General features: G+C 42.5%; 1 protein-coding gene across 1 annotated transcript; it reads left to right on the top strand.

Moving 5' to 3' along the window:
- Positions 1–621: 621 nt before the first annotated feature.
- LOC112219339 (endothelial differentiation-related factor 1 homolog) lies at positions 622–15,008 on the top strand. Its single transcript, XM_024380503.2, has 5 exons — positions 622–871; positions 13,149–13,200; positions 13,342–13,502; positions 14,187–14,280; positions 14,435–15,008. The coding sequence occupies exons 1-5, from the start codon at positions 794–796 to the stop codon at positions 14,494–14,496; spliced, it is 447 nt and encodes a 148-aa protein (XP_024236271.1). The 5' UTR covers positions 622–793; the 3' UTR covers positions 14,497–15,008.
- The last annotated feature ends 507 nt before the right edge of the window (positions 15,009–15,515 follow it).

Below are 15,515 nucleotides of genomic sequence, written 5' to 3'. Positions count from 1 at the left end.
TAGTATCAAGGTATATGCAATGAGTTACTGTATATATACACACATCATTGACTGGAACATGGACATTTCCTTGGGTTCTCAGGCACTTTCCAACAGAAGAGGGCGCTGTAGCTCTGTTATTTAACTGTTAATGAGGTTGTTTCAATAAAGTTTTGGAATTGGAAGACGCGTCGGTGAGTCACTGACGCGTGAGTCTTTACTATAGTGGGCGTATTCGATTATACTGAGACGCGCGGTACCGGTCTATGGCCCATGACGAGGACGGTCAAAAGCTAAGTTAAGGGTAGAGCGCCCTTCTCAAATCGAACCGTCGTCTACGGCGCTCGGTAATGTTTCAATGTTTCAACAATGTGCATCGTTCAGAAACACATTTTTTCCATAAAATATATATTTGAATTGTCAAACTAGTTTTCATTGGAAAGGCAGATAGAGTTATCAAAGCAATCAATTTTGCATGTGAAAACGCAGAATTACTACTCATTACTCCACGTGATTAATTAAGTCACTTTTGTTTTGAACATACTTCGTCGTTGGCTTTGAACGGCACCCGGCTCACGCCCGGGGCAGTCTGGTTCCAAAACGAATGCATTCAACTTTCACCCAGTTAAACTCCTCCCACCGGAGTAAAACCATAAACGAACCCTCTCAATGACTCCGTCGTTTGTCAGCGTAGCAAAGTAAGCCTTACGTCGCCCTACATTGTCAGCTATCGTTTCAATACCCCCCGGCGGATAGGTTTACATTTGTATATATAGTTATTGTCGTAAGGTTAAGGTAATAATTCCTGGGAAAAATGGCAGAAAGCGACTGGGACACTGTGACTGTGTTGAGGAAGAAGGGTCCGACTGCTGCCCAGGCCAAATCTAAGCAGGTACAGTACGGTTAGTCAGCTAACGTTAGCTATAGCAGCTAACATTAGCCAACATGTGAACATGCGGTTGAATCCAACCACTGAGCCCATGTTGGCTACACACGGTCACTGCCTGCAGGCAACCTTACTAATATTATACATCCCGGGGGACAACCTTCTCGCTTCTCTTTGGAATTTCCTGGTCGATAGTTAAAACGATCGACGTGGACAGGAAACGACTGTGGGTTTTCATCTAGCTAGTCATTTGTCTAACGTCGATTAATATTTTTATTCACTTTGGTTAAGGACCAAACATGGAAATCTGTGTAATTGAGTTAACCAGTTAAATGTAACTGAATGCAATCGAAATGTGAATCTGCATAATCCCCCAAAATAATGATTTAGATACTATCAGGGCCATAATATCTAGTATTGCTGCATATTCCAAGGGTAATCTCACCTTTCTGGTAAAAATGGTTATTGCCGAGGTGTACTCACTTGAGCACACAATCAAGTAACGTTACAAATTTGATACATGTAATATCTTATGTATTTCCTACAACAAAACTGTATGAATAAGGCTTGAAATAAGCTTTCAAATATATACTAAACAAAAATAAGTGCAACATCTAGCGTTCTCATGTTTAATGAGCTGAAATAAAAGATCCCACATTTCTAATTTTGTGCACTTTTTTTTTACATCCCTGTTAGTGAGCTAAAATAATCCATCCACCTGACAGGTATGGCATAGCAAGAAGCTGATTAAACAGCATGATCATTATACAAGTGCAGCTTGTGCTGGGGACAATAAAAGGCCACTCAAATATGCAGTTGTCACACAACTCAATGCCACAGATGTCTCAAATTGGGGGAGTGTGCAATTGGCATGCTGACTGCAGGAATGTCTACCAGAGCTGTTGCCAGAGAATTGAAGGTTAATTTCTCTACCATAATTTGTCTTAATGTCATTTTAGAGAATTGGCACTACTTCCAACTTGGGGGGGGTGTATTTATGTCTGCAATAAAGTCCTTTTGTGGGGGAAAAGTCTTTCTGATTGGCTGGGCCTGGCTCCGCAGTGGGTGGGTCTGGGTCCCAAGTGGGTAGGCCTATACCCTCCCAGGCCCGCCCATGGCTGCGCTCCTGCCCATCCTTGTGAAATCTATAGATTAGGGCCTAATTAATACATTTCCTGAAATGAACTGTAACTCAGTACAATTGTTTCAATTGTTGCATGTAGCTTTTATTTTTGTTCAGTGTAGTATAATCAAATTTATAAAAACTAAGATTCCACAACTGTAAAATACAGTTGTATGTTTAGTGTTAGAGAAAAGGTGCATCTTTTCCAAAGGTCACTCTTAGTCAAAACTTCTGCCCCCATTGCTGTGAATGTCAAATTACTATAGCTTGGCTTCCTGAAGTCGTTAGAAACTTGCCCATCATCTCATATTAATCTTGTCCGTTTGTGTTTTCTGTTTAAATTGAAAAATATTTTAGGTGAATGGCTATAATCAATCTCTGAATGTATAACCATGAGGAAACCACTCTCTCCTGCTGCGCTACGATGTAATGATTGCAGGCATGTGCTTTGTCATTGGCTGTGATGTAGGGTTCAGCCAGGAGTTTATGGACAGTCAGTCGGAAAAGTAAATGAAATGGTAGGAGGAACATTCCAGCGTAATGTGGTTTCAGATTTGACATCCTAAGTCACACAGGCTCTGAAAATATACTGTCTTGGTGGAAACCAGAGCTATTTCTCACTGCTACGGTGTCCACAGATAGCACCATACCACCACCTCCATGCTTCACGGTGGGAACCACACACACGGAGATCATCCGTTCACCTACTCTGCAGTTCACAAAGACACAGTGGTTGGAACCGGTGGTTGGATTCCTCAGACCAAAGGACAGATTTCCACCGGTCTCTCCATTGCTCGTGTTTCTTGGCCCAAGCAGGTTTCTTCTTATTGGTGTCCTTTATTAATGGTTTCTTTGTAGCAATTTGACCATGAAGGCCTGATTCATGCAGTCTCCTCTGAACAGTTGATGTTGAGATGTCTTTTACTTGAACTCTGGTTTGGGCTCCCGAGTGGCGCAGCGGTCTTAAGGCACTGCATCTCAGTGCTTGAGGCGTCACTACAGACACCCTGGTTCGATTCCAGGCTGTATCACAACTGGCCGTGACTGGGAGTCCCATATGGCGGCTCACAAATAGCCCAGATTTGGCCGGTGTAGGCCGTCATTGTAAATAAGAATTGATTTACAGTAGTTCTTCAATGTATTAGAAAAGTCTTTCCAGCTCTCTCCCTTTTGACAACCACTCAGTGTGAAAGGGAAAAATGTCATGCTCTGATCCAGTGGAAACGTCATAAAATTGGCCTACCTTATTACTTATCCATGCTTAACTGAAATAGGTTTCGGTACTCATTTTGGGTGCTGGTGCTGTTTTATATTTAGGTGCAGGTGCTCCACAATACTCTTGAGCTGAAGCAGTAGAACATTTGAGGTGCCTGTACTCAGCTACTGTGTACTCCTGACCTAGTCAAGGACTGTTTCTTATACCTTGTGCAAATAGCATACAGAAGGGTGTGTCACTGGAAACTGAGGGCCCAGAATATTTTATGCTATGCTGCAAATTCGCTAGCACAAGCTTCAGCCGGACCCAAGATAATAGTTGATACAATGTTGTACACTTCCCACATGAAAGGTGGCAGACTCGTGTAGCCTATTACCGCCTATTTCGGGAGAGTAATGGCACACACTGCGAAAGGAGAAGGAGGAGAATAGTTGGGTCAGATTGTTTTTTTGTTGGTTGGTTATCTAGATCTCTGGGGCCCCTCGAGGCATTTGTCTTATTTCCTCAAACCGTAAGCTTAAAGCATCAGACAAACTCAATGCATATAGTTGATTTCATTTAGTCACATAGGGTGTGACTATATATGGAAAAATACATGTAAAAAAAAAAAAAAAAAATTGGTCAAAAGAACAAGACTACTTTAGTTTTTTTAGGCAGGGACAGCCCTATAGCATATGTATGAATCTGTCACTTTTTTTTCTGACATTTGTAAATATAATCGATTTTTTTAAATTTTTTAAAACTGTGTTTTGAGCCCTGAATTCTGATTGGCTGACAGCCGTGGTATATCACATACCATGTGTATGACATGACATTTTTTCTGCTCGTATAGACTACCACAGTAAGAGTCTCAATACCCATAAAACCTAGCGGTCACACAAGGAAACTTTTCCAATCGCTTTTCCCATAAGGGATTTTAGAAACTTAAAATAAGGGCTGTGTAGTGTAGGCTTACCCCAGCATTTTGATAAGTAAATCTCTCTAGGACTTGGTGACTTGCCATGTAATTACATTTTTTTGAATAAACATTCAATTTATTCTACGGTTACAAAACAACTTTTTCATGGCATGTTGGTCTTCAAATTTTTACTAACTCTGATAACTTAAACATCAAGGATGGGCAACTTTGGTGGGGGCCACAAACACGGAACTCATGAGGCCAATATTCTTCATCGTTTAGCACATAAAACGTGGTAATTGCCTACAATGACTATAATCCATTGCGCATCTACTTGTCCGGTCTCTCTTTTACTCCTGCTACGGAAGAAAGAAAATGCGTGATCGTGAGGGGATATGGAGCCGCTGTTGCTTCGCAAATTATCTCTACCTGAAAATACATTATTTAAGTGATTTGGTTTTCAGCAGTCTTAAGTATGCTTTACTTTAAGAACTACAACAGTGATTTTGTCAGACAGCATAGCCAGCAACTCTATAGAGATGACTTGGATTGAAATGTAAAACTCTACACAACTTAAATATTTTAATGTTACTAAGTGATAAGCAGTAGTGGGCAGCCACTACCATCATGGGACTTTTGTTTTATTCTGTTACTGCATTCAACCCATATAAATCGAAACAACTTCAAAAAGCACAAATCGCTCAGCACTATGCCCTTGCTTCCGGAACCACTGAAGGCCCCTGTATTCAGTCAGAAAGCTTGAAGATGTCACCATCCAAGCCCATGTCACAGCATGTAGGGAGGGGCCTGATGGAGAGATGACAAAATGCATTGTAGCTTTCATCACCAAAGCCATGTCAGCATGCACTGCACATGTTGCTGAACAATTCAACCCTTTTGTTGGTGTCTGAAAATTCATACAAATATTCAGTTCATAAGCATTGATGCTAATACCTCGTCCTGTGGTGAGTGACTGCTGTTCAAGGTATTGGGCAACAGCTTTCTTACCTGACCCGACCCATATTCACAAAGGGTCTTCAGAATAGTGATCTAGGACCAGCTCCCCCATGTCAATGTAAACATTCATTGTGATCTAAAAGGCAAAACTGATCCTAAATCAGTGCTCCTACTCAGATGCTTGATGAATAGGGCCCTGGTCGGTTTCCATGCTTCTTTCTAGTGATCTAAAGCCCTCATCTGAATTGCAACACCAACATGAATTAGCCTAGTCAGTACAGTAACTTAGTTAACTAATGAAACACATGTAAATTTGCCAAATTATACCAAAACACAGCCTGTTGCCAGTGGGGGAAAAAGGCACATTTTTCTTGCCAACTTTGTCACCAGTGCATCAAAACCATCAGTGTTCACAATAGTCAGTCATATAGCTAGCAAATATATTGTTATTTTCTAGAAACCTAGGAACAGTCCACTTAGGTAGCGAACTCTGACTAATGGGAGTTAGCTAACGTTACATGACTTTCCCCCAGCAGCTTCAATCTAGCTAGCAGCATTTTTAATCAAATGGATAGCTTAGCAAATATAGCTACAGTGGGGCAAAAAGTATTTAGTCAGCCACCAATTGTGCAAGTTCTCCCACTTAAAAAGATGAGAGGCCTGTAATTTATCATGGGTACACTTCAACTATGACAGACAAAATGAGAAAAAAAAATCCAGAAAATCACATTGTAGGATTTCTAATGAATTTATTTGCAAATTATGGTGGAATATAAGTATTTGGTCAATAACAAAAGTTTATCTCAATACTTTGTTATATACCCTTTGTTGGCAATGACAGAGGTCAAATGTTTTCTGTAAGTCTTCACAAGGTTTTCACACACTGTTGCTGGTATTTTGGCCCATTCCTCCATGCAGATCTCCTCTAGAGCAGTGACGTTTTGGGGCTGTTGCTGGGCAACACGGACGTTCAACTCCTTCCAAAGATTTTCTATGAGGTTGAGATCTGGAGACTGGCTAGGCCACTCCAGGACCTTGACATGCTTCTTACGAAGCCACTCCTTCGTTGCCCGGGCGGTGTGTTTGGGATCATTGTCATGCTGAAAGACCCAGCCACGTTTCATCTTCAATGCCCTTGCTGATGGAAGGAGGTTTTCACTCAAAATCTCACGATACATGGCCCCATCCATTCTTTCCTTTTCACAGATCAGTCATCCTGGTCCCTTTGCAGAAAAACAGCCCCAAAGCATGATGTTTCCACCCCCATGCTTCACAGTAGGTACGGTGTTCTTTGGATGCAACTCAGCATTCTTTGTCCTCCAAACACAAAGTTCTATTTTGCTTCATCTGACCATATGTCATTCTCCCAATCTACTTCTGGATCATCCAAATGCTCTCTAGCAAACTTCAGATGGGCCTGGACATGTACTGGCTTAAGCAGGGGGACACGTCTGGCACTACAGGATTTGAGTCCCTGGCGGCGTAGTGTGTTACTGATGGTAGGCATTGTTACTTTGGTCCCAGCTCTCTGCAGGTCATTCACTAGGTCCCCCCGTGTGGTTCTGGGATCTCCCAGATCGAGGGAGATTATCAGTGGTCTTGTATGTCTTCCATTTCCTAATAATTGCTCCCACAGTTGATTTCTTCAAACCAAGCTGCTTACCTATTGCAGATTCAGTCTTCCCAGCCTGGGGCAGGTCTACAATTTTGTTTCTGGTGTCCTTTGACAGCTCTTTGGTCTTGGCCATAGTGGAGTTTGGAGTGTGACTGTTTGAGGTTGTGGACAGGTGTCTTTTATACTGATGACAAGTTCAAACAGGTGCCATTAATACAGGTAACGAGTTGAGGACAGAGGAGCCTCTTAAAGAGGAAGTTACAGGTCTGCATTTTCCACCATAATTTGCAAATAAATTCATAAAAAATCCTACAATGTGATTTTTCTGGATTTTCCCAGTCCCTGCCCCTGAAAAACAAACCCACAGCATGATGCTGCCACCGCCATGCTTCACCATAGGGATAGTGCCAGGTTTTCTCGTAATGCTTGGCCATTCATGCCAAAGATTTCAATCTTGGTTTGAGACCAGAGAATCTTGTTTCTCATGGTCTGAGAGTCCTTTAGGTGCCTTTTGGCAAACTCCAAGCAGTCTGTCATGTGCCTTCTACTGAGTGGCTTTTGTCTGGCCACTCTACCATAAAGGCCTGATTGGTGGAGTGCTGCAGAGATGGTTGTCCTTCTGGAAGGTTCTCCCATCTCCACAGATGGAACTCGATAGCTCTGTCAGACTAACCACTGGGTTCTGGTTCACCTCCTTGACAAAAGCACTTCTCCCCCGATTGCTCAGTTTGGCTGGGCGGCGATCTCTAGGAAGAGTCTTGGTGGTTCCAAACTTCTTCCATTTAAGAATGATGGAAGCCACTGTGTTCCTGGGGACCTGAAATGCTGCAGAAATTGTTTGGCATCCTTCCCCAGATCTGTGCCTCGACACAATCCTGTCTTGGAGCGCTACGGACAATTACTTCGACCTCACGGCTTGGTTTTTGCTCTGACGTGCACTGCGTTTTTATTCATTAGGGTTCCCCATCAGCGGCTACCTTGGCAGCAGCTACTCTTCCTGGGGTCCAAACACATTAAGGCACTTATATTACATATATAAAACAAAAGATAACGCTACATCATACTTTTATTACACCACTACTTATCTACAATAAAAAATGTATAATATTATAATGTGTGTGCTAGTGCTTGTATGACTGTCTGTACCTTTGTCTCTTCAATCTCCGCTGCACACATAAGGTATATTTTTATAAATTTAAAAAAAAATCTGATTGCTTGCATTAGTTACCTGATGTGGTATAGTTCCATGTAAACTCCATGTAAACATCTTCACTGTCAACTGCGTTTATTTTCAGCAAACTTAACATGTGTATGAACACAAGATTCAACAACTGAGACAAACTGAACAAGTTCCACAGACATGTGACTAACAAATTGAATGTGTCCCTGAACAAAGAGGGGTCAAAATCAAGAGTAACAGTCCGTATCTGGTGTGGCCACCAGCTGCATTAAGTACTGCAGTGCATCTCCTGATGGACTGCACCAGATTTGCCAGTTTGTGCTGTGAGATGTTACCCCACTCTTTCACCAAGGCCCTGGCTCTAGCCCTCAGCCTCCGATCCGACAGGTCCCAGACGTGCTCAGTGGGATGGAGATCCGGGCTCTTCGCTGACCATGGCAGAACACTGACATTCCTGTCTTGCAGGAAATCACGCACAGAACAAGCAGTGTGGCTGGTGGCATTGTCGTGCTTGAGGGTCATGTCAGGATGAGCCTGCAGGAAGGGTACTACATGAGGGAGAAGGATGTCTTCCCTGTAAAGCACAGCGTTGAGATTGCCTGCAATGACGACAAGCTCAGTCCGATGATGCTGTGACACACCGCCCCAGACCATGACGGACCCTCCACCTCCAAATCGTTCCCGTGCCAGAGTACAGGCCTCGGTGTAACGCTAATTCCTTCGATGATAAACGCGACCATCACCCCCGGTGAGACAAAACCACGACTCGTCAGTGAAGAGCACTTTTTGCCAGTCCTGTCTGGTCCAGCGATGGTGGGTTTGTGCCCATAGGCTACGTTGTTGCCGGTGATGTCTTGTGAGGACCTGCCTTACAACAGGCCTACAAGCCCTCAGTCCAGCCTCTCTCAGCCTATTGGGGACAGTCTTAGCACTGATGGAGGGATTGTGCGTTCCTGGTGTAACTCGGGCAGTTGTTGCCATCCTTTACCTGTCCCGCAGGTGTGATGTACCGATCTTGTTACACGTAGTCTGCCACTGCGAGGACGATCAGCTGTCTGTCATGTCTCCCTGTAGCGCTGTGTTAGGCGTCACACAGTACCTGACCACATCTGCAGTCCTCATGCCTTCTTGCAGCATGCCTAAGGCATGTTCACAAAGATGAGCAGGGACCCTGGGCTTCTTTCTTTTGGTGTTTTTCAGAGTCAGTAGAAAGGTCTCTTTAGTGTCCTAAGTTTTCATAACTGTGACCTTAATTACCTACCGTCTGTAAGCTGTTAGTGTCTTAACGACCGTTCCACAGGTGCATGTTCATTAATTGTTTATGGTTTATTGAACAAGCATGGGAAACAGTGTTTAAACCCTTTACAATGATCTACGAAGTTATTTGGATTTTGACAAATTCTTTGAAAGACAGGGCCCTGAAGAAAGGATTTTTTTTGTGTGTGTTTAGTACTGTGCCTGCCATAGTCGATTCTGGACTTGGGGGTTGTGATGAGACCTCTGGTGGCATGTCTTGTGGGGTATGCATGGGTGTCTGAGCTGTGTGCTAGTAGTTTAAACAGACAGCTCTGTGCGTTCAGCTTGTCAACCCTTCATAAAAAAACAAGTAGTGAAGTCAATTTTTCCTCCACTTTGAGCCATGAGATTGACTTGCATATAATTAATGTTAGCCCTCTCTGTACGTCCAAGGGCCAGCCGTGCTGCCCTGTTCTGTGCCAGTTGTAATTTTCCTAATTCCCTCTGTGGCTACAAAACTAGGGCCTGTAGGACCTGCCTTGTTAAGGCATAGCACTTTATTATGGACTGACGACTTCCCATTTTAGCTATTTTTGTATCAATATGTTTTGACCATGACATTTTACAATCCAGGGTAACTCCAAGCAGTTTAGTCACCTCAACTTCCACATTATTCATTAGAAGATGTGGTTTAGTGTTTAGTGAATGTATTTGGGACAAAGTCAATGCTTTTATTTTTATTTAGGACACACTTATTCCTTGCCACCCATTCTGAAACTAACTGCAGCTCTAAGTGTTGCAGTCATTTCAGTCTCTGGTAGCTGTCATGTACAGTGTTGAGTCATCTGCATACAGACACTGGCATTTCTCAAAGCCCTTGGCATGTCATTAGATTGAAAAAGGGACCTGGACAGCTGCCCTGGGGAATTCCTAATTCTACCTGCATTATGTTGGAGGATTCCATTAAAGAACACCCTGTTCTATTACAGGAAACTCTATCCACAACATAGCAGGGGGTTGTAAAGCTTTCCAGCAGCAGATGATTGAAGTCTAAAACAGCCCCTGTAATCTTTTTAATAATTTTCTCTTAGCCAATCAGTCATTTGTGTAAGTGCTGTGCTTGTTGAATGTCCTTCCCTATAAGTGTGCTGAAAGTCTGTCAATTTATTTACTGTAAAATAGCATTGTATCTGGTCAAACACTTTTCTTCCCCCAGAAGTTTACTAAGGGTTGTAACAGGCTCAGTGGTCGGCTATCTGAGCCAGTAAAGTGGGCTTTACTATTCTTAGGAAGTGGAATGACTTGCTTCCCTCCAGGCCTGAGGGCACACAATTTCTAGTAGGCTTAAATTGAAGATGTGGCAAATAGGAATGGCATTATTGTCTGCTATTATCCTCAGTAATTTTCCATTCAAGTTGTCAGACCCGGGTGGCTTGTCATTGTTGATTAGACAATATTTTCACTTCTTCCACTCTCCCATTACAGAATTTAAAAGTACAATTTCAACTGCGGGACCTTATATATGGCACAGCCAGAAGAGGACTGGCCACCCCTCATAGCCTGTAAGCATCAGCTGATATCTCAAAGTGCTGTACAGAAACCCAGCCTAAAACCCCCAAACAGCAAGCAATGCAGGTGTAGAAGCACAGTGGCTAGGAAAAACTCCCTAGAAAGGCCAGAACCTAGGAAGAAACCTAGAGGGCTTTAAAAATAAATTAGATTATATAGACAGGTGTGCCTTTCCAAATTATGTCCCATTCAATTGACACGTTGTAGAAACATCAAGGATGATCAATGGAAACAGGATGCACCTGAGCTCAATTGAGTCTCACGGCAAAGGGTCTGAATAGATATGTAAATAAGTTATGTTTAATACATTGATAAGATGTGTAGATTGTGTTTTTTTTTCTATTTATTTAATCCATTTACAATGTGGAAAAGGTCAAAGGGTCTGAATTTATAAATGCATTGTAGATGCAGCCTAATTCATTACTTTTAAATTTACAAATCAAAATCGCAGTTGTCTTTCACTTCACAATATATCTTCAATGTCAAATATCACGATATTCGATTGAATGTCATCAGTCCAACCCTACTATGTCGAGTTTTGCTTGGAGTCTCAGATGTCATCAAGCCATGGTAGTTAGGCTGCTGTGGTGATGGCAATCGCCAAAACTAATTCCAAGGTAGTCAGACCATTGAGAGGAAATGCGCTGTTCTGGACCGCAGGTGCCGTGTCATTGGCGATTTATAGTTTAGGTAGTACAAGAAAAGCAACCAAATTAAATCATTTACCTTTTCATTTACCTTTTGAAGAACTTCAGATGCTTTCACTCAGGAGACTCCCAGTTAGATAGCAAATGTTCCTTTTTTCCAAAAATAATATTTTTGAAGGTGAAAAACATTTGTATGTTCATTCTGTTTGGCTGAGAAATCGACCGAAAATACTTAAACTATAACGCCAAACTTTTTTTTCAAAATTTGCTCCATAATATCGACAGAAATATGGCAAACGTTGTTTAGGATCCATCCTCAAGGTGTTTTTCACATATCTATTCAATAATCTATCAGTGGTGGCGGTTCTCTTGTCAATCAGAAGCAAACGAAAAAATACTGCAGCTGGAGATTACGCAATAATTGCAACGGAGGACACCAAGCGACCACCTGGTAGATGTAGTCTCTTATGGTCAATCTTCCAATGATATGCCTACAAAAACTTCACAATGCTGTCGACACGTTGGGGAAGCGACAGAAAGACTAAGCTCAGTCTTGGCCCATTCACAGCCATATAAGGAGTCATTGCCATGAGGCGGTTTTAAAAAATGCGGCACTTCCTGATTGGATTTTTATCTGTTTTATTTCTGTAACATCAGTTCTGTGGCACTCACAGACAATATCTTTGCAGTTTTGGAAACGTCAGTGTTTTCTTTCCAAAGCTGTCAATTATATGCATAGTCGAGCATCTTTTCGTGACAAAATATTTTGTTTAAAACTGGAAAGTTTTTCATCCAAAAATTAAAATAGCGCCCCCTATATCCAAGAAGTTAAAGGCACAGTCAACTTGGTGCATGTACACTTCTGATCCACTGGATTTGTGATACAGTGAAATAATCCGTCTGTAAACGATTGTTGGAAGAATTACGCGTGTCATGCACAAAGTAGATGTCCTAACCGACTTACCAAAACTGTAGTTTATTAACAAGAAATGTCTGGAGTGATTGAAAAACGAGTTTTAATGACTCCAACCTATGTAAACTTCCGACTTCAAATGTATGTGAGAATGCTGTTCATTGACATCTCAACGTTCAACACCATAGTGCCCACAAAGCTCATCACTAAGGTAAGGTCCCTGGGACCAAACACCTCCCTCTGCAACTGGATCCTGGACTTCCTGACGGCCACCCCCAGGTGGTAAGGGTACGTAACAACACATCCGCCACGCTGATCCTCAACACAGGGGTCCCTCAGGGGTGCGTGCTTAGTCCCCTCCTGTACTCCCTGTTCACCCACGACTGCGTGGCCAAGCATGACCCCCCTGCACCATCATTAAGTTTGCGGACGACACAACAGTGGTAGGCCTGATCACTGACAATGATGAGACAGCCTATAGGGAGGAGGTCTGAGACACACTGCCAGGACAACTACCTCACCCTCAATGTGAGCAAGACATTGGAGATGATCGTGGACTACAGGAAAAGGCGGGCCGAACAGGCCCCCATTAACATCGGCGGGGCTGTAGTGGAACAGGTCTAGAGTTTCAAGTTCCTTGGTGATGTGGACACCATCATGGTCCAAGCACAACAAGACAGTTGTGAAGAGGGCACCACAACACCTTTCCCCCTCAGACTGAAAAGAAGAAAAAAAAAATCAGGAGACTGAAAATATGTATTTTTTTGTTAATTAACACCATTTAAAAACATTTTTGTAGCTGGCTTGTGTTTGGATTGTGTGTTGTATCCGCACCCTGTCCTGGACTACTCATCTATACTAGCTAAATGTATCCCTTTGTTATGGAATGGTATAGTAAAGTGTTGAATAATGTACTATGTTATCTCTAGGCTATCACAGCTGCACAGAGACGTGGAGAAGACCTCGATACTACCAAGAAATGTAAGCCTTTATTATAAATAGCAATTCATGTGCAATCCACCATCTCCCCTACTTGGAGGTCTGGAACATGATGGATTGATTTCTGGATGAAATTATGTCATGGCTTGTTTACTAACCACGCCAATTCATCTGTGTCCACAGGGTCTGCAGGGCAGAACAAGCAGCACCTGGTGACCAAGAACACTGCCAAGCTGGACAGGGAGACAGAGGAGCTGCAGCACCTGAGGGTCTCTCTGGAGGTGGGAAAGGTTATCCAGCAGGGCCGCCAGAACAGTGGCCTCACCCAGAAAGATCTGGCCACTGTGAGTAAAGCTGCTGCAGACCCACATAACTCATTAGGACAGAGGTATTAAACGTTTTTCAGTGAGGACCCCAATTTTTCACCCAGAATTTCTGGGGACCCGATGTTTTTTGCAGTAACTTTTTGTGACCACCCCACCACAAATATTATGACACAACCTTAAAATTGGTACATTTTAGATTTTTTTCATTAACAAATAACCCTTAATTCGTTACATTTTAATCCCTTATCAAAATGAAAAGAAACCATTTAAATACATTTGCTAATTTTTTTAATGATCTTTCTCAAAATCGTTTGTATATTACCCCATACAATAATCTGTACTATTCATGTTTTATTTTGGGGGGGGACCCCACTGCAGCTCCCCCCGACTTTGAATACCACAGCATAAGGACATTGGTGCATTTCTGTAGTCAGAATTTCTGTGGCTTACTCTCCTCGTCTTCTCTACATCTGTACTCATCTGAAAACACAGGGTAGGTGAAAACAATGTCCAATACATTCACATCTGTACAGCTGTAGATGAGGACAGGAGGACACTTCCGAGATGCATCTAATCATGTGTGTATGTAGCTTAAATGAGATGGCCTCTGACTGACATTTCAACAGTTTTTGACTGTAGGTCTAAATATCATGTTTTAGGTCACTGATTTCTTCTGATGTCTCTTTTGGCTTTGACTTTCAGAAAATTAATGAGAAGCCTCAGGTCATCGCAGACTATGAGTGTGGAAAAGCAATTCCCAACAATCAGGTCATGGGCAAAATTGAGAGAGCAATCGGTGAGTGGAATCTGGGACAGACTGTCACTGACATTGTTAATAATCAACCCCTATGTTTTAGCATGTTTCAGAGTAGCGTAATGCCACCTTATTTATCAGTACTTTAAATTTTACCATTGGTCCTTGTTTGTCTGTCACAACTTTTTGTTCTCAGGTTTGAAGCTGCGCGGGAAAGATATTGGACTGCCTCTGGAGGCAAAACCAAAGAAGAAATGAGGACAAAGCCTCGAAATCAGCCCCCCCTTCCCCCTGTCCCCCATCTCTATCCCCACCTACCTACTCCAGCTATGACCCTGCCTTCCTTAACTCTCCAAACCCCCCTCTCTCCCCTATCACCCTCCTCTACCTGGGCTGACCTCCACCTGTGTCCTGCTACAGGACCTGGTGATCCACCATGTTGCAAGCTGCATATACAGACAAATCATCACAAATTACTTCTTATAATCAATGAATGAACGACTGAATGCATTGCAAAACGTGCTAACCAAAAGTGCTCTGAAATGAATTTTTTTCTTTAACTTTTTTGGGGGATGGTTGAAACAGACAAGGTGAATTTTACCATGGCCATCGACTCTAACATACATTTTTCTCTGAACATGTTCTTTTTAACCATTTTGAACGTGCTTGATTGCAGCCTTTTCACACACTTTGCATATTGTGTCACTACGATATGGACATGTCCTACTGCTGTAGCTTGGTTTTGATCTTCAAATAAAGTTTGACAGTTCTGTGTGTGTCATCTGTTGGTAATTTTGAAAATAGAATGTGTTATGTTATCTGCAGTTTATTAGAGAAGACCTTGAAATAAGATGTTTTGGTGTCTTGTAATGTTACTAGGGGTAATTAAACCAATCTGACACATTGGCCCTGTGCACTCAGGTTGTACAATTGATGTACAACGGGTCGGCAACAGACGGCCTGCAGGCCCCAAAAAATTGAGGGTGTGGTTTTCTGGTTTTAAAAGACTAAAATCACCAGGAATTTGACTAAAGATTAGTTTAATTTAGGAAATTTGTTTACAATATTCCCACAAATGGGAAAGAAAAACATGCTTTTAGTCGTGTATGTGGACACCTGCTCGTCGAACATCTAATTCGGAAATGACGGCCATTAATATGGACTTGGTCCTCCCTTTGCTATAACAGCCTCTACTTTTCTTGTGCTGACGTTGCTTCCAGAGGCAGTTTGAGCTTGTGTGGTCTACCACTTCGCAGCTGAGATGTTGTTGGTCCTAG

The sequence above is a fragment of the Oncorhynchus tshawytscha genome, linkage group LG20, assembly GCF_018296145.1.
Source record: "Oncorhynchus tshawytscha isolate Ot180627B linkage group LG20, Otsh_v2.0, whole genome shotgun sequence".
Lineage (NCBI taxonomy): Eukaryota > Metazoa > Chordata > Actinopteri > Salmoniformes > Salmonidae > Oncorhynchus > Oncorhynchus tshawytscha.
Note: the sequence above shows the minus strand (reverse complement) of the source record. Positions and strands in the feature narration are given on the sequence as shown.

What these genes read in the sequence shown, in the direction of transcription:
- LOC112219339 (XM_024380503.2), top strand. Translation starts at nt 794, where the DNA reads ATGGCAGAAAGCGACTGGGACACTGTGACTGTGTTGAGGAAGAAGGGT. An exon ending in CCTCGATACTACCAAGAAAT is followed by an intron (nt 13,201 to 13,341) that starts GTAAGCCTTTAT and finishes CTGTGTCCACAG; the next exon opens with GGTCTGCAGGGCAGAACAAG. An exon ending in CCCAGAAAGATCTGGCCACT is followed by an intron (nt 13,503 to 14,186) that starts GTGAGTAAAGCT and finishes TTTGACTTTCAG; the next exon opens with AAAATTAATGAGAAGCCTCA.